Raw genomic sequence first — 23,283 nt, 5'->3', positions numbered from 1 at the left:
AGAGACAAGGAGGTCATGTGGGACAGTGTTGCATGCCTTGTGCAAGTCCAGGGTTCATATATACCTGTGAACATCACAGGACTATTGAAGTCTGACATCCTAAGAATAGTCTGCAGCAGATGTAGGGTTTTGTGTACATTCCTTCTAAGTATGACCTGTCTTCCTCAGTCTTCTCCAACTTATCCTTGTCCAAGTCCTCGCTTTTCTGCTCTAGGTTCCAGAATGAATCTGCCCTCTGTGTCTTTCCCATCTCAGTCCTCATTTCCTCAGAGCCTTGTTCTCATGACTCAAAACTAGCCTTTCCCTTCAGAGGTTCCAATTTTCTTCCTAGTGTCCAGTTACAGTCCTCTTTTTCTGCTGGTCTTCACTTTCTCCATCTCCACCAGGTCTGCCTTCCCTTCCTGTGGGTCTTCGTTCACTGTCAGTGCTGTACCTCACCCTACTGCTTCCTTTTCCCAGTCTTGCATCTCTAGCTAGTTTCCCAACTGCACTTTGTCAACCTCCATCACCTCTGCAATTCCACCACAAGACTGCTTCCAACTTCTGACTTCTCTAAAAAAGGTGAAGTCAGAAATCACACCCTAAATCCAGTTCTATGGATTCTAATTTCCATTTGTTATCCTAAACACTGCTTTGAGCTTCTGCTCCATCGCTTGCTGCTACAATCTACATGTCTAGCAATACAGGCTGGTTCACTGCTCTGGTCCCTTGGCCCACACATCTCCTTTCTATTTGCACTGAAATAATTTTGTCATGCTTCCTTGGCCCAGCACAGGTGATCATATGAGAATTAGAGAGACAAATCTGTCTGCTCTGATTTCTGACATCCCACCAGACTGCATCTGCCCCACATGGCTTGAACAGACTCAGCCACTGAGAATAGTGACAGGATGTGTTTAGTGCTGTTGGAACCCTGGGAGCTCTTAGCTATTAGTCACTGCCAAATGTCTTCTCAGGATGTGACAACTGTTATTTACTTGGTTTTGCTCAGACTGAAAAATTGAGGCACCCTTGTGATGACTTTTCGTAGGGACAGCAAGAATGTCTGATGCTAGCGTCAATGCCTGCTGAATGTGAAATCCATACTGCTAACCATGGGGCAGGTGAGACTTCTCAGATTCTCACAATGCCTTTTTTTTCTTTTTTATTTGTTTCTATTTATATTTATTTCATAAATATGTACTGCAGCCCTATTTTTCCAACCTTTCCACCTTTTTTTTTTCAAATGGCCAAACAGTTGTAACTGAATTTTTCCAGCTGAATTGTGTCAGTCTGAGGCAGACACCTGGCCTGGCAAAATATTGTCCAAACAGAAGTCAAACTGAAGGCAAATGAAAATAGTCTTATAATGAGAAGTGTTGGTAAACAAAGAAAGAGGTTATATTAGCCACCCCATCTGTAAGTTTCAGATTTCTGTTGAAAAACAACCTTACAAGTGGCAAGATGGTACAATAATAATAGCATCATCTTTTCTACAGCATTTTAATACCTCTCAAAGCATTTTAAAAACAGGATTGAGTTATTATTTCAGGGGGAGTTATTATGTAATTTATAGTAATAGTTTTCTCAGCTACAGTAAAAGCCATCAGTAGTAAGTGATGATTTTCTTTTCATCAGTCTCATGGGACAGACTTCTCATGTAAACAGCCTGCTGCTATTCACACTTCTTCAACAGAAATTAATTGAAAAAGAAGCCCCTGAGAGGGAAAGGTGCAGCATCATTAAAATAGAAAGTGAGGTGTTCAAAAAGACTGTTTCTGATCTTGTAGAGCTTATATATATATCATTTGATTTAGAAGGCTTCTCATTACCTTATACCAAAGTGGTAGCACTTCACCTGTTGTGAACCACACAAAAGAATCTTACCAGCCTGTTTCTTTTAAGAAAACAAGCAAATCGAACAGGAGCTACTTCTAAATAACTTCATGTTGCAACTATTTGAATAGATTCTCCTCATTTTTCCTATGAATTATCTAGGTTTTTCTAATAGATAAAATGTTATTGGCAGATTTGTATGGCAGATCAGTTCCGGGAAGGCTGGTTTATGTAGTGAAAAATATGCAGAGATAAAAGGAAAACCATCAGGGGAAATCTTTCAAGAGCTCTTAGGCCCATGGTGCATGCTGTCATGAAACAAACTGCTAATTGTTTTATTCTTCAGTCTATGTCATGGATTATGGCAAGTTTGAATTCAGTTTCTTGCATGTATCTAAGATACTCAGTTCTACTGACTGAACCTTGCCAATAATTTGAGTCCGAAAAAACTTCTGGCCTTCATGTCCTTCAGGTACTTCTTTCATTATATCCTTTTTTGCCCTTCATTCTCTCTTGCAATATCTTTAGATCCCTCCAACCTTGTTGAAACTTCTTCAGGAAGAAATGTCACATGTCTTGAAGTGACTGGAGTTGTCATATGCAGGAATCACGCTAGGGCCATGTAGTGAGAATGGATGCGAATGTGCAGTTGTGCAAAAGATCCTGCAAAAATCCACATAACTGTCATTCTCAGGTCACATAATGGGCATGCGGACTTGTTACAGGGAACAAGCAGTGGCAGCAGTCTGATTTAAGGAAATTTGTGCTTTGATAGTGATATCTCCAATTTGAGACCCCTAACATTTAACTCATAGAAGTACCTGAAGAAAAGACTAAACCAGTCTACTATTCAATATGTGAGACTTGACAGGTCTATGTATACTTTTACAATTCAACAACTCAAGATTAACCTTAAATTAAAATAGCTCATTTACATTCTTTAAAAGCACACAAGTGTAATGTGGATGCTGTAGCTAAGTGTCTTATTTTGTAGCAGTACAGTTTTAATATACTGTACTCCTAATGACTTCACCTCTGACATTGCAGAAAATGGTCACCTAAAAATGTATGCTAAAGTTGTTTCATTATTATCCTAGTCTTCATGATGAGGAATTAGCATGCACAAATATAAAACCTTTCACTTAAATCTAAAATAAAGCTCACTGGCTTTGCACAATCTTATATCTTTCAAACACAATTGAAGTTGGCGTATGGATGTGTTTGTTTATGAATTATGTAAGCAACGTGAAATGAGTCTTAATACTTGAATAAGACCCTAAGCTAAGTAGTTCAGGAGTATATGTATGCTATCTTTGGGTTTATCAAAAGCTAGTCCTCTGCTCTCTCTTATGGTGCAGCTTTATTTACTTTAGTTTTAGAAGAAGGCATGTTTTTGCTATTTTTTATGTATTTTGTCAATTATATATTAAATACTTATATATATTTTTACAATTGCTCTTAAATTTTTAAGCACTTTACTGCATCAAGTTAGTATGAGCTATTAGCAGTGTGTGTGTAAGTACATATGGTAAGCACATATACAAAGTAAGACTGTGTGTGCACATGATAGTGCATGTCTGAAGCGTGCTGCCCTAATTTCAAATCAATGTGTATAATTCATAGCATGTAAAATAAAAAAGAAGACGACTGTATCAACTGTGTGGAAATGGAAGTGTGATGTAAAATCAGCCTCTTATGTACAATCCTAGGATAAAGGTAAAAGGGAAGCTAGTGTGAAACCAGTCAAAATACTCATGGAAATGATTTCCAGGGAAAGACATCATTCTGTTTAGCTAAATTTGGAACTTTTAGCTGTAGTGATTTAGTTGATTTAAGGTTTTCACAGTGTTACCTGCGGACCATGTTCCAAAAGCACAGTAAAAATAATAGGTACGTTCTTCTGGATACAAAGCCTAAAAGTGAGGCTTTTTACCAGATGACACTTTAACAATGAAGGTAACTGCTTGTTGTGTCAATACACTCTTGCAGCTGCTTGTCGTGGTTTAAGCGCAGCTGGTAACTTGGAACCACGCAGCCGCTCGCTCATTTCTCTTCTTTTTCCTTCCCTCCTTCCAGGAGGGATGGTGAGGAGAATCAGAGGAATGTAACTCCCTCGGGTTGAGATAACAGCACTCCAGTAACTAAGGTATAATAAAAACCACTACTGCTACCAATAATAATGATAAGGGAAATAACAAGGGAAAAGGACACAACCGCTCACCACCCGCCAACCGATACCCAGCCCGACCCGAGCAGCGATCTGGGCCTTCCGGGTAACTCCCCCCAGTTTATATACTGGGCCTGACGTGCTGTGGTATGGAATACCCCTTTGGCCAGTTTGGGTCAGGTGTCCTGTCTCTGCTTCCTCCTGGCTTCCCCTCCTCCCTGGCAGAGCATGAGACTGAGAAAGTCCTTGGTCGGAGTAATCATTTCTTAGCAACAACGAAAAACATCGGTGTTATCAGCGTTGTTCTGAGGCTGAAAGTCAAAAACACAGCCCTGCACCAGCTACTAAGATGGAGAAAAAATGACTGCTGTAGCTGAACCCAGGTCACTGCTGAAGGTTTCCTGTTTTAAAAAATAGGAAATGTATCAACATGGGCAGGAAGCTGAGCTTTTCACCATCCTAGGTTTGCAGGGTTTCATATGATAAGGGCATGCACTTTTCCACTCTCAGTGGAGGCTGAAAGGAGGTGGTTCCGTTCACGGATGAGATATAACAGAAAAGCACTCTTGGTTTCTATACAACATTTTGCATCCTCCCTTATTTTAAAGGAGCTCCCAGAACAGCATCAGGGAGCCTGTGAGCTACTAGTATTGCATTGCAGGAAAGGGGAGTAGGGATAAAGGTGAAGAATGAAGCCTCCCTCGTAAGCTCCCCTAAGAAATATGTACCACGGCATTTGCTCTGCCATAATTGGAAACATTCCTCATAAAATACCACAGCTTGTTGTGGTAAGATTTTGAATATTTGAATACAGGTTTAATTTTGGTAAGTAATGAACCTGCAAGTAGAGGGAAATGTAGTGCAACAGTAAGACCATTGCAGGAATTAGTTTGATTAGGCTTTTTGGTTTGGTTTGGTTTGGTTTATTTTTTTTCAATGCATATACTTAGAAATGAGCATACACAAATGTTCTAAGTGCATACACTTAGAAAGAACATGACAATATTCCTTCTTTTCAAAACAGGATATATTAGTATGAAACAAAAGAGTGGGGTATGAGGTTCATCTCAGTAAATGCCTTTTGCTGAATGACATGCCCTATTGATAAGGCTCAATACATACAAGAAAGAAGCGGAAAAATCCAGTGCTTCAGTGACTGTGTGCAATTGCTCAGACCATCACTCACAAGAGATGGGTCTGTTTAGGAGAAACAGTCAATGGCTGAAAAAACTTACTAATGACTAGACTGTAGCTAGGGTTTGTGTAGAGACAAAACAGTTTTGGATTTTATGCTCCAAGAGTGTGAAATCAAAGGGTTAAGGGCTGCCTTCAGAGGCTACATAGTTTGGTGGTTATTACTTTGCATCAGCCAATGGGACCGGTGTTCTGAGTATTCATTGCCAAAGGAATTTTATACTGTGGGCAACAGTGTTGTTGCAACAAAATCCATTAGGGAACCACTTACAATGATAAAGCAGAGGACAACTTTCAGTCTACTATGCAGAGCCACAGGAGAGGAATTCCGCATTCATGATGCTGCTGCAGGAGACAGGCTATCTGCAGGATACTCTGTTTTAGTGAGCCTTTTCAGCAGTTTCCAACATAACTCCCATGGAATGAAGGGCAAGAAATTAAGGTTGTTCCCCTGTTAATGGAGAGCAGTGTGGAAGCCCTCCTTGCCCTCCTTTACAGTAATCTCCCAGAGGTACAGAAGACCTTGCTAGGGCACAAAAACATAATTTAAATCTTCCTGCATTAGCACTAATGAGGCTGGCCCATGCTCCTCTTCTTAAATAGACACTTAATTCAAGCACTCATCAATAAACCATTCCCAAGACATTGCCCTTCATTGCATGAAGTGGAGATTTTTCAATCTTCTTCCTGTTTCGGGTAGAGGAAAAATATCCCTTACATGTACACAAGCATACATACACATACAGCCCTCTCTATATATAGTTAACAAGTAACACCTTATGTATAAAATGGCATAATTTAACAAAAAAAAAAAAAAAAGCTTTGAAGTATGATCAAACTAGAGCTATGTATAGGGAAGGAAGATACTTCAACACACCTTGAAGTATTTAAACACATTTTTAAACACATCTGTCCTACTGTAACTTTTCCCTATCAGACTTAAAGTAGTATACACCCCTCCTATATTTTTATTGCTGTTTGGCAATGAAACAGCTTTAGTTAAAAAAAAAATAATAAATAAACCACATTCTATTTAATCAAGCCTGATTTTTTTTTTTCTGTCATGGATACATAACACCTTTTTACTGCAGAGATATATAGACTGACATATATATTTATGGCAAGTTTATTATTTCCAAAAATCTTTGCCTTATGTCAGGTATGCTTTAGTCTATGATTTTAATAAGTGATTTTTTTGTGATAGTTTCATTCTTTGAACTGTCAGGAAGAAATTATCTGCTATGTTAGGTCACCAGTAACTGCCTTTATCAGACAAAACTGGTAAATACTGTGGCTGTAAAACATTCTATACTTCAAAGTTAACACTAGACTATTTACTTTTTTTGAGTACTGATTTTAAATTACATGCTGTTTTTAAAAATAACCTACTTGTCAGGACTGCAAGCTGCTGCAGGTCGAATATACCTTATATTTTATGAAGCAGAAATGAATGTTGGTTTCCTCTATATCTTAAAAACCTAAGTAGAAGGAAAATGAGCTGTCTAGAAATATTTTAGCCAATTTCTGAAATGCTCTGTAGGCTGCTTCTTAAATTTTAGAGTTGATAAATGCAGCCTTGCAAATCAATATTTTCTGAAAAATACCTCAATGTGATCTAATGATCTTGCTCCCTGTTTTCTGCATCAGGGAGATGGAGAGTGAAAATGTACATAATAATCCTTCAGAAATATGTTGTCTGACTTTTGATATCATTTTGTCTATGAAAGATTGGTTCAAATTTATTACACACTCAGCAGAAAATACATAAGCAATTTTCCACCCTGTTCTGAATTTTAGCATATCTTTCAGTAATGATGTCTGAGATTATGAAAAGGGTTTGGGCAGAAATGTGCTAGCCAATACAGTAAGGGGGCACTTGGCATTTAGCAGATATTTGCAGTCATCAAGGAAAAAGGTTATGTCAAAGCCTTTTGACAGTCTCATTCTAAAAATTTCTTATTCCCACTTATGAACTGTTTGTCAATAAATGTTAAGATAAATTTGACCTCTTTCTGCTGATGTACAAAGAATCTGAAATATCTCATGTGAATGCGTTAGCTGTGCTAAGGTAATTAGAAGAGGCAGGTAGACATTTTGCCTCACTTCCTGACACTAGGTCCCCAAGTGAAAAAGCAGTTAATTTCCAGTGCTCAAAGTTCAAATAAACACACTAATTTATACTGTGTTTCTTTTTTTGTGTATGCCTTATCTACCAGATTTTCCAAACAACAGGATAGGTTTTAGCGATTTGAGAGATGGCAGTCAGGAAAAGGTGTTACAGCATGTGAGAAAAATTGACTGCCGCGGCACTTCTCACAACCACAGACAGCAAGCTGCTCTCAGAAGTCAAGGAAAGCCTGTAAGGATGACTTGTGGTACCCTATGCCTGTTATTACCTCTCTGCAGCAGCTGCACATGGTCATAACTTCTCCTCAACAAATGGCATCGTGGTTATGCTGGAAACAGTGGAGCTAATGTCTGATTTGTGTCAATCATCTCTTGCACCTTGATGTACACAGGCATTTGAACATGCCTTTGAACAACGCCTTAATCCTTCAGGGGGTTGGTATTGTTTCCTTAGTGAAAAACTTTCTTACTCCTGATGCTCCTCCTGTTGGAGGAACAGCTAACATACGCAACGATCAAAAGAAATGCTTTGAGCTAACATAGTAATGGTCACAAAAACCTGTTTCTGTGTCCCAGAAATAGGACACTGGCAGAGGAGAAAAAATGCTGCTGGGGAAGTCAATGAGCTAGAATACATTGCAGTCACTTTGAAGAGCTTTTCTGCTTCAGCTCTGGGGAAAACACAGATTTAGACTTGTTAAAGGGAGAAAGGACAGAAGAAATACAATTAGATAAAACCACCAACTCCATTTTCTTCTGAAGCTAGTTAATATAGAGCATTGTAAATGTTCTGTTGTGGGTATCCTTCAATCTTTCCTGTTAAAGATGTTCAAATGTACTACAAAGTATATGTAAGTAATCTCTCAGGCAAGAATAGGAAAATGCACTCCTATATCTCAGATACATAACCTCTAGGAGCCTTCTCTTTTGATGAATGAGTATTTGAGTACTGCTTGCAAAGCTGGTTTTATAGTCTTTTCAGGAGTGATTGATAGAAAGCTATTTTAGATCAATGCCCTGGCTGTTAAAGTGCTCCCATGAGAAGGGGAGAAGATTTCAGTTCCTTCTTCTGGGTAGGTATTTGAGTCTTAATTTACCAAATTGTTCATAATGACAAATTCTTCCAACCACAAGCTGGAGAAAGTGAGGCACCTCCATTAATTCTTGCTTTGTTTATTGAATCCAACCCACTGTTTCCTTTGCTTTTATTAAAAATACCTGAAGAATAAATGTTATTTAAGAAGCAGAATTCTTCCTCATGATAGAAAATAAGAGCATTTCTTTCATATCTTTTTGTTCAACCACAGAATAATAAGTGGAAAAAAGAAATAAAAATTGACAGGCAAAAATGCTTAGCAGGAATTAAACATCAACTTGAGTGTTTATGTCTTGTACTGCCCCTCTGTTTAGAAATCATGTTTAACTTAATTTGCTATAGTACAAGTATATGCCTTTCACTACATACCTCTACTCAACCTTATTGAGATTTGTGACTTGAAACACTAAGAAATAAGTGCCAGGAGCAGTTAGAGAAGCTTACTTTCTGTTCCATCACATCACGGAATCAAAACTGGAGCATATTCCAGATTTATTCCGTGACCCTAAGCAAGGCCCTTGCACTAGACCTTGAAAGCTGCTGAGCTCTTCCTGTACTGTCCAGGCAGTCTCGCTGCTGAAAGACGTGGAAAGTCACAAACTGGCAGTGTGATTTCTTGAAGAAGTACTCAAAGCACTTGAAGGAACCTGCTAGTGTCTGATGTCTTAGAAGGCAGGGATTTTACTATTTGTGATCTCTGCTTAATACATTGAGTACTCAAGAAAATAAAGGTATTTGTAAAAGACTTAATTTTTTTAGCTAAACAATTCTCTATTGCTGTCAAAGGTGTTGATTTTACATATTCAACACTGTACATCTGTTCCATTATATTCTTTTCAGAAATGAAACTATAACTGCAATAGCTCCTCTTTCCTCTTTTGTTTCAGTTCCACCTTTTATTCAGCCTTTTGAGTTCCCGCGGTTCTCCATTGGCCAGCGGGTCTTCATTCCCTGCGTGGTGGTCTCTGGGGATTTGCCCATCACAATCACCTGGCAGAAGGATGGCAGGCCAATCCCAGCTAGCCTTGGAGTGACGATTGACAACATCGACTTCACCAGCTCCTTAAGGATTTCTAATCTTTCACTGATGCACAATGGGAATTATACCTGTATAGCTAGAAATGATGCAGCAGCTGTGGAGCACCAAAGCCAATTAATTGTGAGAGGTAAGTAGATGTAATTAGTTTGAAGGGCACCAATTAAGCAGAATTCATCAGTATTTTGTAATGACATCTGTTTGATGGGAAATATAAAAAAGAGGGAAATATGGTAATTCCTCTCTTCATCACAGAGAACACACAGAGCAATGAAACACAGAAACCAATATAACTTTTCTGTCTAAAAGTCTTGAAACTAATCAAAAACTCTGGAGTGGGTCCCCCCATCCACAGATGGATGGGGGAGCCACAAGACTGACTTCCTGTAAAATTTTGTGAGGCACAAGCCTATTCATTTGGATCAAGCCTTCGAAATGGTATCAAATTCCTCTCTGTTATTATTTTAATCTGAATACCCCCATTTTTTATTTAGCTCAGTCTCTCATGTAACATTATGTCACTAAAAAAACAAAGCATTGATACTGATTTCATGGAAAAAAGACTCTCACTGTTATCATGTTGTTCTTTTCCTTAGTTGTGTTCATTATGCAATTAGCATGATTAATTTGTCCACGCTGACTTCACAACATTTTGCCTTGAAATAGATGTGAATATAGTTCCAGTAAGGAGACATTTTATGTGGAAAAGACCTTCCGGAGAGATACCTCACTTTCAATAGCTTTTCCCTTTCAAATGCAATTTAGCCAGATTACATAGAAATTATGCCTTGTGATAGACTTTCTAATTTACTTCAACAAAATCAAATTGCTTCTTTTTGTTTCTGAAAGTTTTTCAAAGTGTTTTGAATTTTAATTTTTAAAAATTAGTGTAATACTCTTTCATTCCCACTATCTCTTTCTTGCTACGATATCATTTGACTCCTCAGAGAAAGAGGACATATAATGTAATCCAGCAAGTAACCCTAGTTATTTCTGCCTGTTGCTGATCACGACATTTTATATTCCTTTATGTAAGTTTAACAAAATAAATCTTAAAATCACTCAGGGGCTTTTGCCATCTTTTCCAGGGTTTTTTTTCCCTCTCAAAAACTCATTTGAAACAAAATCTTGTGAACAGCTCTTTCTTTTATGTCAAATCTTTCCATTGTCCTAGGACTATCCTTAAATATATTACTCCCTAGTTTTCCACTTATAGTGTGTGTTTGCTCATGGGTTTTAAGCTAGTATTCTCAAAACTTGGTGGCAAATAGGTCCATTGCTGTTTCATTAATTTTGATATAAATATGATTTTAACAATTATTTTTCTTTTATATTCACTGGTTTTAATCTTCTTTAAGTATTTTTCAGTACAGATGTCTATAATTTTCCCCATTTATCCAGTAGTTCTTAAATGAAGTAGTCTAAATAACTACACGCATATAATTATTCTTTCCCAAGATGTTCTGTTAGCTTTTAATCCTATTCGTCATTCTTATAATAAAAGATTTTCCTCATCTTTTGCTTCCGAAGGGAAAGTTGACAACCTCCCACCACAACAGGCAGTCCACTGGCTATGTCTGCCCTGCAAAGAAGTGCTGCATCTAACAACAGCTGAGGTCGTATCTGATCTACAGTTATACTCAGTGTTTGAAGAGACTGGAATGAACCACTGTAGCAACTCTGTACATGTTCCCATAGGCATGTCATCAAACCAGGGATGGTATGATGATCTTGATTGTACCACAGAAACTGGCTCTCTGCAAACACTGTTTATCCTTTCTATAGCACCAAGACCCATGATGCTCTAAGAGCTCAAGTGAGCCCATGTGTAGGGATTGCTCCTCTGTGCCCCTCTGATCAGGGCAAGCTGTGCTTCCCCCTAACTTGTCCCTGCCTTGCCTGAGTTGCAGTTTCCCTGCCTCCTTCTGTCAGTGGGTAATTCCTCTTCTGGCATGCCCCTGGCTGGCCAACCCCTGTTCCCTGAAAATGTCTGCCTCTTGCTGACTTTTTTGGCACCAATTAGTTTTCTCTCCATGTCCAAGGGAGGTGTTCTGGGTAGCCTGCTCTCTCACTGGAAGACACGCCACTGATACCTCAATTTTGCCCTCATGTGCTGCTGCTTTCCTGATAAGGGCTCTGCCCCAGTGGTGGAATGGCAACTGTTGAGTGCATGTGCCTGAAGGGTGTCCTTATAAATCCCTGGGCATGATAAGGGTAGCTTTTCACTCTGCTTTACCCAGAGGCTTGGAGAATCCTTCTAGAGTCCTAGTCTTGCAACTTTCATTAGGAAGCTATGAGGACTACTTCATTTTTCCCCTCTTGGTTATGCTTCTGCCCAGCCAGTGCTCTGCAGCAGCCTCCTTTAAGCCTTTCTCGTCTCTTCTCTCTCTGTCAATTTAAATGATAACGTCTTAATCAGTTTTATGTATCAGTTTTGTAGTTCTCCCTCAGAGGAAATGGGGGAAATGTAATATGATGTTTGACCTGAATTTTCTGCCAAAACCCTGGACTGACCTCTTTCTCTTGTACTGAAACCACTCCATCTGTGTCATTCCGCGTAGAAGACACACAGCCATCAGAGAGTTACTTTTGATCTCTACTCATTTGCATCCAACCTGACCTATACACATTTAGGTAAAGACTTGCTTTCCTGCTATCTGTTCCTTCTCCAAGCTTTCTGATCCCTCCTCACGTTTTTGTTTATGGAAGCCATATAACTGAAACATATTCTTTTTCTAAATCAACTAAGTGATTTTCCTCCAAATAAAGGCAGAAAAATGGTGCTTTAACTCTTCTTGTTTCTAATGAACATTGTGTGATGGCTTCTCAGCAGTGTACTTTAAAATTAAATGTTGGCTTTCCTAAATGTCAGGGGCTGTTGTCTGGGAATATCTTATTTATGTGAAGTTTGTGCGTTTTGATATGAGAGTAGACAGTGAATGGAAAAGTAAAGGGAGATATGACTCTTAACCACAAAGTTCCTATTTTCTTATCTATACTGTCCTTGTATTCATTTTAAAAGCAGACTTAAACATGATGAAAGCTATCTTGTTTCCAAAATAAGTGGGAGTCCATATCATTTGCAATACTTGGGTAGACTTAGAAGTAGAATCTAAATCCAGTCCATTCCTAAGACGAAAGAAAAAACGCAGGCCGACCACTTGTTGCTACATTTAAAGTACTAGTGAGTACATGACTGCTGCAGAATCCATGCAGCCACATAAATGCTTCAGCTTTACAACTTGAGACTTTTTCCTCAATATTTTCTATGTTGGATTGCATGCGTCTACTATTTTTAAGCATTCACATTTTTCTGTTAAGTTTTAAGTCTGTTAAATAGGTTTCCTATATTCTTCTACAAATACAATTTTTCATATCTAAACTGCACTGCCATTTTGCCAGGAGTATTAAGTTGAAAACAAAAATAAATTAAATAAGTTAAGCACTGGTCTCTTAAAAACTGTGGGCACCCTATGGTAAATCTTCACTGCTATTTTGTGCTCTATGAAAGAAACTGAGGTAGGCAGTCCAGGTGAGTGAACACAGAGCTTTCCTTCTTAAAATCTTGTCCTCTTCCAGATCCCAGCCTGCTGTTCCTCTGGAAATGCATTGAAAATTTGAAAGCTAGAAGGGTTTCTCACAAACTCACCAGTCATTATTATTTTGATTATTTTATTTCTTGTCACGCTCTTGGCTTGCTAGGTTAAGAAAAAGGAAAGAATGGGATCCTTTCATGGAAGCCATCCATAAAAATTAGGAAAATATCTTCTTTGTCAACTAGTTATATCATCATGTGGAATTAATTAGGGCTTTACTCATTAGGACTGTCTTCTAAAGAGTGATTAAAATCTATATATACTCTATCATGTGCTATTCATTTCTGTAGGGTTTCCTAAAATGGGAATGAAGTAATTATGAAATAAAAAACAGTGAAAAATATTTTAATTGGTAACCAGAAAGGAAAAGCTCATAAATGTATTATGAGTTTAAATTCTTTCAGATGCTGCCAGTAAAGATAATTTGAATACAGTAATGGGTACCTAACTCACAATTTTATAATTCCTGTTAGTGAACACATCATAAGTTAAAACTGAGATGAAGTAAATACCTAGTAACACCCTTTAATGCATTTAGTGCATTAAGTGTAAGTGTGTTTTAATTTTGCATTTGCCAGAAATGTTGAATATCATTAGATTGTTAGGCACCCAATGAGGAGTCCCTGAGACTTGAACTTTCCAGTTACGAAGTAAGTATTCATCTGTTTTATAATGTTTGATCATGCTGCTGGTGTGATGCAGCAAATGCAGCTTGTGATAGAAAAACATGGTGTGAAGATTTGTGGTCGCAGCTGGAGTCAAAACCCATTTACTTTCTTTGCTGGTGCTTACACTGCAGCTTTGAAGATTACTCTTGAAAGAGTCACTTCCTATTTAATGTTCTAATTAGGCAAACCTGGTCAACACAAACCACTAGGCACTGTCTCATTTTGCAAAAGTACATCTTTTTTCTTGAACTGCATAGGAAATGGTTTCACTAAAGCAGTTAAATTGACCCCTTAGGTCCAATGACCAAATTTAATAACTGTTCATCTTTGCTAAAGTACAATGTTTAATGATATCATTCATTAATACATCAGTGATTGCTTTGGCTGATTAAGTTTCTTCCATCATTTTGACAGTATGATCTAAATGTAAAGTACAAATATTCCATGTAAAACTGAAACATTGTGTTCGGCCAATGTCATAGATTATTTCTTAACTCACTCCAGTAGCCCACTGGAGGAGCTCATCTTATGAGCCTTCAGAATTGCTCTCTGGAGTGATATACTGATCGCTCTACTTGGGAGCCGGAAGCACTTGCACAGATTTGAAGTCCAGGAAGAAGCGTGCAAGTTTGCTGTTTAGTCCCTGGCATAAAGCACATCCAAAAGGATTCGTGGATTTACATAAAGCAAAATTAAATCAAGGAACGTTATCCATGCACTCATGAACTGATTTTTGTTAATAGCTTGTAAAGTCCATCAAGACCACCGATGATACTACTAAGCAGTCTCTTCGTAGGCTGCCAACTTATATTTTATCATCTTATCAAGATTATTTCACACAAGCAGCTAATGAAAGCATTTTCCTTCTCCTAAAATGGTACTATGACATTCGTGTTATCTTTAACATCCTATTCTGATTGCTCTCATCCTTTGTTTTGCCTTTGTGAGAGCCTGGGACTGCTAGTCATAATATTGACTGAAAACACCTTTTTAGGTCCTTTGAGTTCAGCCATTAAATGGTTTGTTTCTGTCAACTTATTGCTCTTACGCTAAACAATTCAACAGCTCATTTCTCATCACAGATCCGTGGGCTGCATGAAATAAGAAAGCCTAACAGAAATTCACTGTTAAAGGAGTTTTAAATGCCCTCCTTTACAGACTCATAGGACTGTGCTGTTGAAACAAGAGTAATAATAAATGTAGAACTGTTCAGTCATATTCATGAGCTATTTCAGAATGTTTCACTTCTAAAGGGGCAGAGGAGGCCCACACCTTTACAGCTAAAGAGTGAGGAGGAGAACTAATTTTTTGCTTTCTCCACTAACTCCACTTCAGCATATCAGACAAATTAACTTTCCTAAATTCCTCTAAGAAAATTTTATTTAAGGGCTAATGAATTCCTGAAAGATAACAAAAAAGTGAATGTAGCTTTATAATCTAAAGATAAGTATCAAAATCTAGATCAAATAGTAAGTGCATTGTCTTCCAAAATATGGTAACACATAAAACTGAACAAGTTATTAATTCGAAACAAAATTGAGAAGCAAGCTATCAGTGAGGAAAAAATAAATTTAAAGGTCTCCTCTGCTTACTTTTTAATCTTTTCTATCAGAAGAAAAATCCTCTGGTTTACATAGACAGCAATAGAGAAGCGACTGAAAAGTCACTGAATGAGTAATTTTGTTTCACTGTAGAATCTTTTCTGATTTCTATTGGCAATCTTAAGACTAAGTGTCAAGGTTTCATGTCTTTAAAATCAGAGCAGTAGCTGGCATCTTTATAAGCACTCCTAAAGGAAGGCCAAAGTTTTACTGAATATAGAAATTGTTTCTATTACTGGATGTGGGCAGAGTTTTTGCCGAGTAAGGTTAAAACATGCTTTGTTTATGGAGCAGTATAAGTAAATCGTACAACTGCTAATCATACATCTGGCTCTGGAGCTTATACAGCAAAATTTAATTTCCACAGTTACCATTCTGGTATCATTCTGTATTAAAAGTAATGATTAGAAGTGAGAATACCAAGAATATTTGAGCAAAACATTAAGCTTTACATATACCCAAAATACAGTGAAATCAACATGATAAAATGCCGTGTTCAGAGCTTGTCAGCCTTAGCGGCTGACAACACATCAAGAATATCTAAATGAGTTCATTAAAATGTGAAAGGATGAATTTCATAGAAACGTTCAAACAACATTTATACTTGTAATCCATCCATTTTTCTCTGTGTATGCCCAAAAGAATTAGATAAAAATAAAATAAAATCTTTTAACAGAAAACTTTAATGAAAATAATACTTTAAAGGCTGATTGCCTTTATTCCATACTAGTCAACCTTACTTAACTTTTCCAGAACTTTCTGCATATGTCTATCCATTTAATATAATCAATTATTTCTTGAAAAATAAGCACTTCTTGCTAGTGGCATCAATAGTGAATGAAGAACATAAAGAAAATGTTTTTCAAGAAAGGAAATAAATAAGTTGCATAAGTTTTGAATAGTGTGAGATTTTAGAAGGCATTGCACTCTTCACACTTTACAGTGGTAGAAGAGGTCAGTAACTATCAGTCACTCTGTTGCATCATTTGTAAACATTAACGTGTATAACAGATACAGCTGAGGTGGCTCCGTGTTTTGGGTTTGCTGGGATTGTTTTGGTCTACCCTTTTTACGGTTAAGCATCTTGTAAGTGATTTTGCAGAAGCTGTGCATACAAATGCATAAATGCATACTTGCATTTACTGAGGTGAAACAAACTGATGCCACCGTGCTGAGTCATGTAAAATCAAACCTTTTTGTGCAACTAGTTGTACTTTCCACCTGCTTTGGAAAATAAGCACTTGGGACTCCTTTTGTGTTTGTGATAAAATGAACACAAAACATGAGAAAAGAGCTACTGAATCAAATGTCTTCTGTCTTCTCTGAGTAGATAATTAGAACAGGGTGGGTGATTGCCCAGAGGTGCTCTTGCCAGGATTTCAAGTTTGATATTTACCTATCATGAATAACGTCACATATGATACACATTGGTCAATGTGACTGCCATTTGGAAAGCCATAATGTTTGACAGCAGTGTAAATATCTCCTAGTACAAAGGTGTCTCTTACTTCTATCACTGTTAATTCCTTCTGTTTCTTCTAGCCACATTCCAAACAGCAGTGGAGCTTCTTTGTACATAGTCATGAAACAGCTGCGCATCATAGCTGTAGGATTCAATAAACAAAAAGTCCAGTTAAAAGTTCTGTTTGCTCTCCAGAAGATTTTTCTCCTCTTTTAAAAATCAGTTGTATCTATAAAGGTAGAAAGAGAAAATTGGAGTCTGGATTATGGGGGCATGGAGAGGAAGGCTTGAGCCATTGTGAGGAGGGTTATCTGAATGTGGAGATAGTATGTCTAGATACCTTCAGTTTTTAGGAGTCCTGACCATACCAACACTGCCAGCTCAAGTTTCTCCTTAAGGAAAACTCTCTGGTATATGCAAGGCACTACTTGCATAAAATATGAGAATGTTTATACTGAAAAATCTTTAAAGTCATGTATTATAACATTGGTGCTTCTGCTGCACAGTTTTTCTGAAATATGATCAGTACTATATTCATGGCCACTAAGAGCTGTTTCTGATGCAGTGTCAGTCACTGTACTGATGATCCACTTCTGTTCTGCCTTACATTTCCTCTTGCTACCGCCTTCTCTCATAGTTCCTTTCTTAATTTCTGACACTTCTGGAGAGGCAGGTGGTGGGGTCTGCTGGGGGATTGGGTCAAAGCAAGGAGGGATGGTTGGACCCTTTGTTCTGTCTCCCCCAACTTTCAGACAAAGTCAGCACTGGCTGGACCTGTAGAGCTGTGAATCCATTAGGCTGCATTTCTTTCTGTGTGCATATGCTGTGGTGAGCAGAGGAAGGCAAGGAACTACTAGGAATACCTGAGTGTGTTGCTGTACTTGAGAGGAAAAAAATCTGTCCCAGGGTCAGTCACCTTACTACATTTTCTCTGTAGCACAGACAAAAAGAATAACATGTGGGATAAAGACACAAATAGTTTACTTTTTTCTGAGGTATTTACTTATTCATGTTGTGAACCACTGGATAGGATGTCAGTGAAAATCTTGACCTTAACTGACTTTAATATAACCATCGAATGCTTTTAATATTCACTAACTTCTGTGGGGTTTTCAACGTTCTTCACAATTTTCAGCTTTTCTTTAAAACTTTTGTCAAATATGCATGTTTTATTGAGACTTAGTCATTTATTATTTGGCCTTCATGGTAAACTGTAGTTTTAAACTGCATTGTCATAAGTTGATTTCTTTGTTGTGTACCTATATTTGGAAGATGTAAAGCTTTTCCTTGAGATAAGCAACTCTCATTTTATTTATGTATGAATAGATATATATGCCTGAAGACTCAGTGCAGTGGTTTTATGCTGCCTTACAGAAAGTGTAATAGTACTTAGACATTGATGCAAATACCTCTATTCTAGTAAGATTTCTCCTCCCTCTTCAACCTAATGCAAGCAAATTGTGTTGAATGTTTTTATGGCTGTTTGGAAAGAAAATTCCCATCTCATTTTAATATGAAGTAATTGCTATTAAAATTGTTATTTTTTAACATTACGAGGGGAAATGGCTTTAAATTGAAAGAGGCTAAATTTAGATTAGATATTAGGAAGAAGTTCTTTACATGAACCACTGTGAGGGTGGTGATGCACTGGAATGGGTTGCCCGAAGAAGTTGTGAATGTTCCATGCCTGGAAGTGTTCAAGGCCAGGTTGGATGGGGCTTTGAGCAAACTGATCTAGTGAAAGGTGTCCCTGCCCATGACAGAGGAGTTGGAACTAGATGATCTTTCAGGTCTCTTCCAACCCAAAACATACTATAAGATTCTATGTTTATTTACACTAAATAATTTAATTCTTGTTCTAAAGCTTATTAGTTCATTGTTATAAAAAGCAAACACAGAAAACTTCAGTTCTTCTTAGACATCTGTCAAACCTCTGCCTTTGTTAGAAAGCACTTATTTTTTGAATGTAGTGATATGATTTATCTCTTAGTCCATTTTATAACCTCTGCTATGGAGAGATTTTTATTAACTTACTTTTATATCATAAAAAGACCATGATTTTTGTTGTGCTTGTCAAGAAATACATTGATATTATGCACAGAAAGCAAATAATCTTGTAAAACCAACTTTACTATGTCATTGGATCATCAAAAAGGTGGTTTTAATTTTTGCTTTCTGCTATGAAATTTTAGCCTTCTTATTTGACTGGTCTGCCATTTTGAGGTACCTGGTAAGTTGTGCAAATTCTCATGGCTCCTTTTGCTTCCGCCTACAGTGCCTCCTAGGTTTGTAGTTCAGCCCAGCGACCAGGATGGGATCTATGGAAAAGCTGTAATTCTCAACTGCTCTGCAGAAGGTTATCCTGTTCCTACCATTGTCTGGAAGTACTCAAAAGGTAGGATTCCTCCAGTGATCATTGGGGACAGATTAATTCTGGTTTAGTAGCAGTTTACTCAACCTGTAAGTTCCTGATTTAATCTTCATATTGCAGAGACTGACAGGCTGCAGTAAGAGAAATATCAGGCATGTTTATACTGTTCTTATACAGTTTCCCTAAGCACTTAGTTCTGGCCATTGTCATAGACACAAAGCTGAGCTAGACGGACTTTTGGTCTGCCTTGGAGACATCCTGGAGCTGTAAATGTGTGTCTGGGTTAGCTATGGCCTCAGCAGGCAAGTGATAAAATAGATGGCTGCGAGAAAAAGACGTACTGCTTTAATTTCAACACCCTCAGAACAATGTTCACCAGCAGCATTTGGCTGATTTTTTATCCCCTTCAGAATTTATGATAACATGGCCAATCATATGTTTTCAGCAAAGAAGAAAGGTCAGGTATCATTAGCATAAACAGTAATTCATTATGCACTTTACATAATGCTTTAACATTTTCTTCTCATGTAACAGAGCATTAAAACTGATCCCACTTGACCCCCAGTAACCATAAGAAATTGACTGCATTTTAATTAAAATGTGCTGCCTTCTAGATTGTGTCTTCTGGCCAGTTGTCTTCTAGTAGGTTTTAGCAAGAAAACAAACTCTCCAAACACTGTATCCAATGTAAATGAGTTAACTCTAAAAAAATAAAAAATAGGCACTGTTGAGAAGAAATCCTTATGTAATGTTCCATGTAAATTTTGGTTTCCTTAGGATCTATCATATAATTATATTTGAAGGTATACATTTATATTATATTTATGTTATATTTTATTTATTATAATATAATTATATTTGAAGAAAAAAGGTGAAGGAAGAGAAGTGTTCATTTTAAAGACTATTTATGTTTTTATTTATAAATTCTGGTTTATGGCAAGAAGGATGCAGAGCTCCAAATTCCATTAATCTCATTGGTACATGGGGTTTTAATTATGAATATAGGTAACGATGAAGTAGTTCTGTTTTGTTGTGTTTGCATGCTGAAGGAGGAGGCCAAGCCAAGCTAGCTGGGTTGTAATTAACTGTAAAAAGATAAGTAGCCCATCTTAATAAAGAGGAAATGGATAGTAGTTTGATTTTAGTGATGCTCTACCCTGAAGTGACTGTTTTAAAGGTTTTCCACTAATAGCTCTGAAGTTTTTAAGTCAAAGAAAGTTTTAGTATAAGTGATGTAGGCAAAGCCATCAAACAAAATTTTGCCCAAAATAACTCTAGGTGGAAATGTCAGTTTTGTTACAAAAGTCTGTATTCTGCTAACAGATGACTGCAGTTTCAATACCTAGTCTAACTAAGGTGGTCTACAGGTCTATGGGATACATGCTACATCTTCCTTTAAAGAGAAACATTGTATAATTAGTTTGCAACAAGGTTTGTGCCCAATTCTGAAATAATTACTGAGGTAAGGCCATCAGGAGTAAAGCAATTAGATCATAGTTCATTTGTAAGTACCACAACAGAATAGAAAGGGCATCTGTACACCTGCAGGTAAGTTTGTGTAATTGGCTTTTTGTATTCTTGAAAAATGGAAAAAGAGGATTCATTTATTCGTACATCAGGATAGAGAGGTAACGGAAATGGACTTGCTGTCTCTCAAAAATAATTACAATGATCAATATAGATACCCCATAATCAGCAAGAAGCTGTTGATTTAAGTTCTTCAGACTTAAAGAGGCAATGGACACACACTGAAACACAGGAGCGTTCTGTCTGAGCGTAAGAAAACACATTTTTACTGTGAGCACTGGCACAGGTTGCCCAGAGAGGCTGTGGAGTCTCATCCTTGGAGATACTCAAAAGCCGTCTGGACGTGGTCCTGAACAACCAGCTTTTGGTAGCCTTTCTTGAGCAAAAGGGTTGGACCACATGACCTCCAGAGGTCCCATCTAACTTCAATAAGTCTGTGATTCTGTAATTCATGAGCATGTAGTTCTCTTGCAGATTCATGCATATTTGTGTCTGATAAGCTGCTGCCACTGCTCAGGTAGGACTTTGGATGTAAAAGCAGTGACAGTGCATGTGAAGAGTAAGAAGCCTTTGCAAACTGGTATGCAAAATTTTGCCCACTTTTAGCTATCCTCAGGAGTATTAGCCCATTCGTTTCTGGGAACACTGAATTTTTCCTAGAATTTTTCATGTGAAAAAAAATATAAGAAGTGAGTGCTTGCATCTGTCTACTTGGGCAATCACTTGCAGACAGATAGAGTTTGTGAAGCATAAATGTGGCTTCCAACTAAATGACAAGAAAAATGGCTTATTAAAGAAAAGAAAACAAACAAAACAATGAAGGGGTAAATGGGATGTACATGTGAATAAAATAGTTGAAAAATCAACAATGGTGACTTATTTTTGTGAAAATACTCTCTAACATTCCTGAGTTCACAGTATTGGCCACCAGACCTTCAGGGTAACTGTAAGTCCCTGAAGCAAAACTCCTCTAGGACTAGAAAGACTTTCAAGTATGCATGGCTGGTCTTTTTTAATATTCTAGATGTTGTATTCATAGGTTGTTATAGCTTGCTATTTTATACTAAATCATTCCCCCTAATATTTATTCATCATATTTTCTCCTGGGCTGACTCAGCCAACTGCATATAGTAATTAATGCTGACAGATATTAACTTCGTGTACAGAAAGCAGTATAAGAGAATTCCATTGAAGAAGACTACTTTACGATTTCCCTGAAAAATCCCATCTCCTGCTGCCAAAGTAGGCTGTGAAAACCTTTATTACAAGAACTGTACCTTAATATATAGTTAGAGATTCCCTAATGATGGAGGAACCTGAACTTGTGGTGGGCCTCTGGACAGTATGGCATGTTGTCGATGTGGCAGCAACCAGATCCCTATTCCCTAAATCACCCAGTATCTTATTTCCAAGGAAAAGTGAGTTCTTTCTTAAAACCAATGTTGATAGAGAAATCTTTGGCTTCGTGTCTTTTTATGGACCTTCCATTTTTACATTACCAAGAAATGTGGCACCTCATGTGTGCTTAATGATCTCAGCTTTTTCTTTCTTTTTCTGTATTTTTTTTAACAGTCCAAATAAATACTGGCTACAAACATGGCAGAATAGAAATTTTATGTGTCATCAGTCACCCAGCTGTAGGAGGAAACATGCAAGACACGCAGTTTCCCATGTTACCCAAAGTTCTGTAAACAAGGTCCTAGAGGTCCCTTGAGTATACCATGTTTACTACAACAGAAACCCCCTTTAGTCATAAGAAATTCATTTCGTGTATGCATTACGGATGCATACTTATATGAATGTTCAGCTGTAATTGTCAATAATTTATCAGCCTCTAAATGTGAAACAAGTGTTCCTTTTTACCCATGAGCAGCCTGAAAATCTCCATTTTCTCTCTCCCCCTTTCTGGTTCTTCCACTTTTGTGGTCCTTTTCCCCCTTTACCTTTAACATGGGCAAATTACTCCTACAGTTAAATTCCAAAAGCCTGTCTTCTTTCCATTTAATGAATTCAGATTTGGTAAAGAAACATTCCATTTGGTCTGATGATGTCAGAAGCCATTCATATTTTTATTAAATTAAGCCTCTAGGAATAGGAAGCTATAGTATCTGTCTTTGTTTTTATTAAAAAAAAAAAAAAAAAAAAAGAGATGCTTTCCTTCCTAACTAACCTATTTCCATGGGGGTCCTGCTTTAGGTGCCGGGGTTCCACAGTTCCAGCCAATTGCATTGAATGGTCGTATCCAGCTTCTCACAAATGGCTCCTTGCTGATTAAACACGTGCTGGAAGAAGACAGTGGATACTACCTCTGCAAGGTCAGCAATGATGTGGGAGCAGACGTCAGCAAGTCCATGTACCTCACTGTTAAAAGTAAGAACTAAAACACTTCTCTGTGATTCAGATTACCATTGAGTGAAAAAGGCTCGTCTACTGCATCTTCAGTTTAGAGGGAGGGCAGGTGGGGAGGGACGTAAGAGATTTGTTTTGTTGGTTTTAATTTAATGTTGGCATTCAGCTGCATGTGGTAGCACCTGGAAGTTACAACAATTAATAAAAAAAATTGTTTAGTAGGGGGAGAAAAGGGGACCTAAAGATGAAAAGGATTAACATCTCATTTCAAAAA

At 37.6% G+C, this 23,283-nt stretch overlaps 1 protein-coding gene across 1 annotated transcript in view; it reads left to right on the top strand.

The window, feature by feature from the left end:
- Nucleotides 1-1,060: 1,060 nt before the first annotated feature.
- The window catches only part of DSCAM (Down syndrome cell adhesion molecule), a gene marked incomplete at its 3' end in the record, with an annotated part of 125,369 nt that continues 103,146 nt past the window's right edge, over nucleotides 1,061-23,283 (top strand). The window contains exons 1-4 of the mRNA XM_010021318.1: nucleotides 1,061-1,103; nucleotides 9,287-9,565; nucleotides 19,038-19,157; nucleotides 22,857-23,030. Of these exons, the coding sequence (XP_010019620.1) occupies nucleotides 1,061-1,103; nucleotides 9,287-9,565; nucleotides 19,038-19,157; nucleotides 22,857-23,030 (616 nt within the window). The remainder of the gene's footprint in view (nucleotides 1,104-9,286; nucleotides 9,566-19,037; nucleotides 19,158-22,856; nucleotides 23,031-23,283) is intronic.

Source organism: Nestor notabilis, unplaced genomic scaffold (assembly GCF_000696875.1).
Source record: "Nestor notabilis isolate BGI_N333 unplaced genomic scaffold, ASM69687v1 scaffold7109, whole genome shotgun sequence".
In the NCBI taxonomy this organism is placed as follows: domain Eukaryota; kingdom Metazoa; phylum Chordata; class Aves; order Psittaciformes; family Psittacidae; genus Nestor; species Nestor notabilis.
The sequence above is the reverse complement of the archived record's forward strand: the minus strand, read 5'-3'. Positions and strand labels throughout refer to the sequence as shown.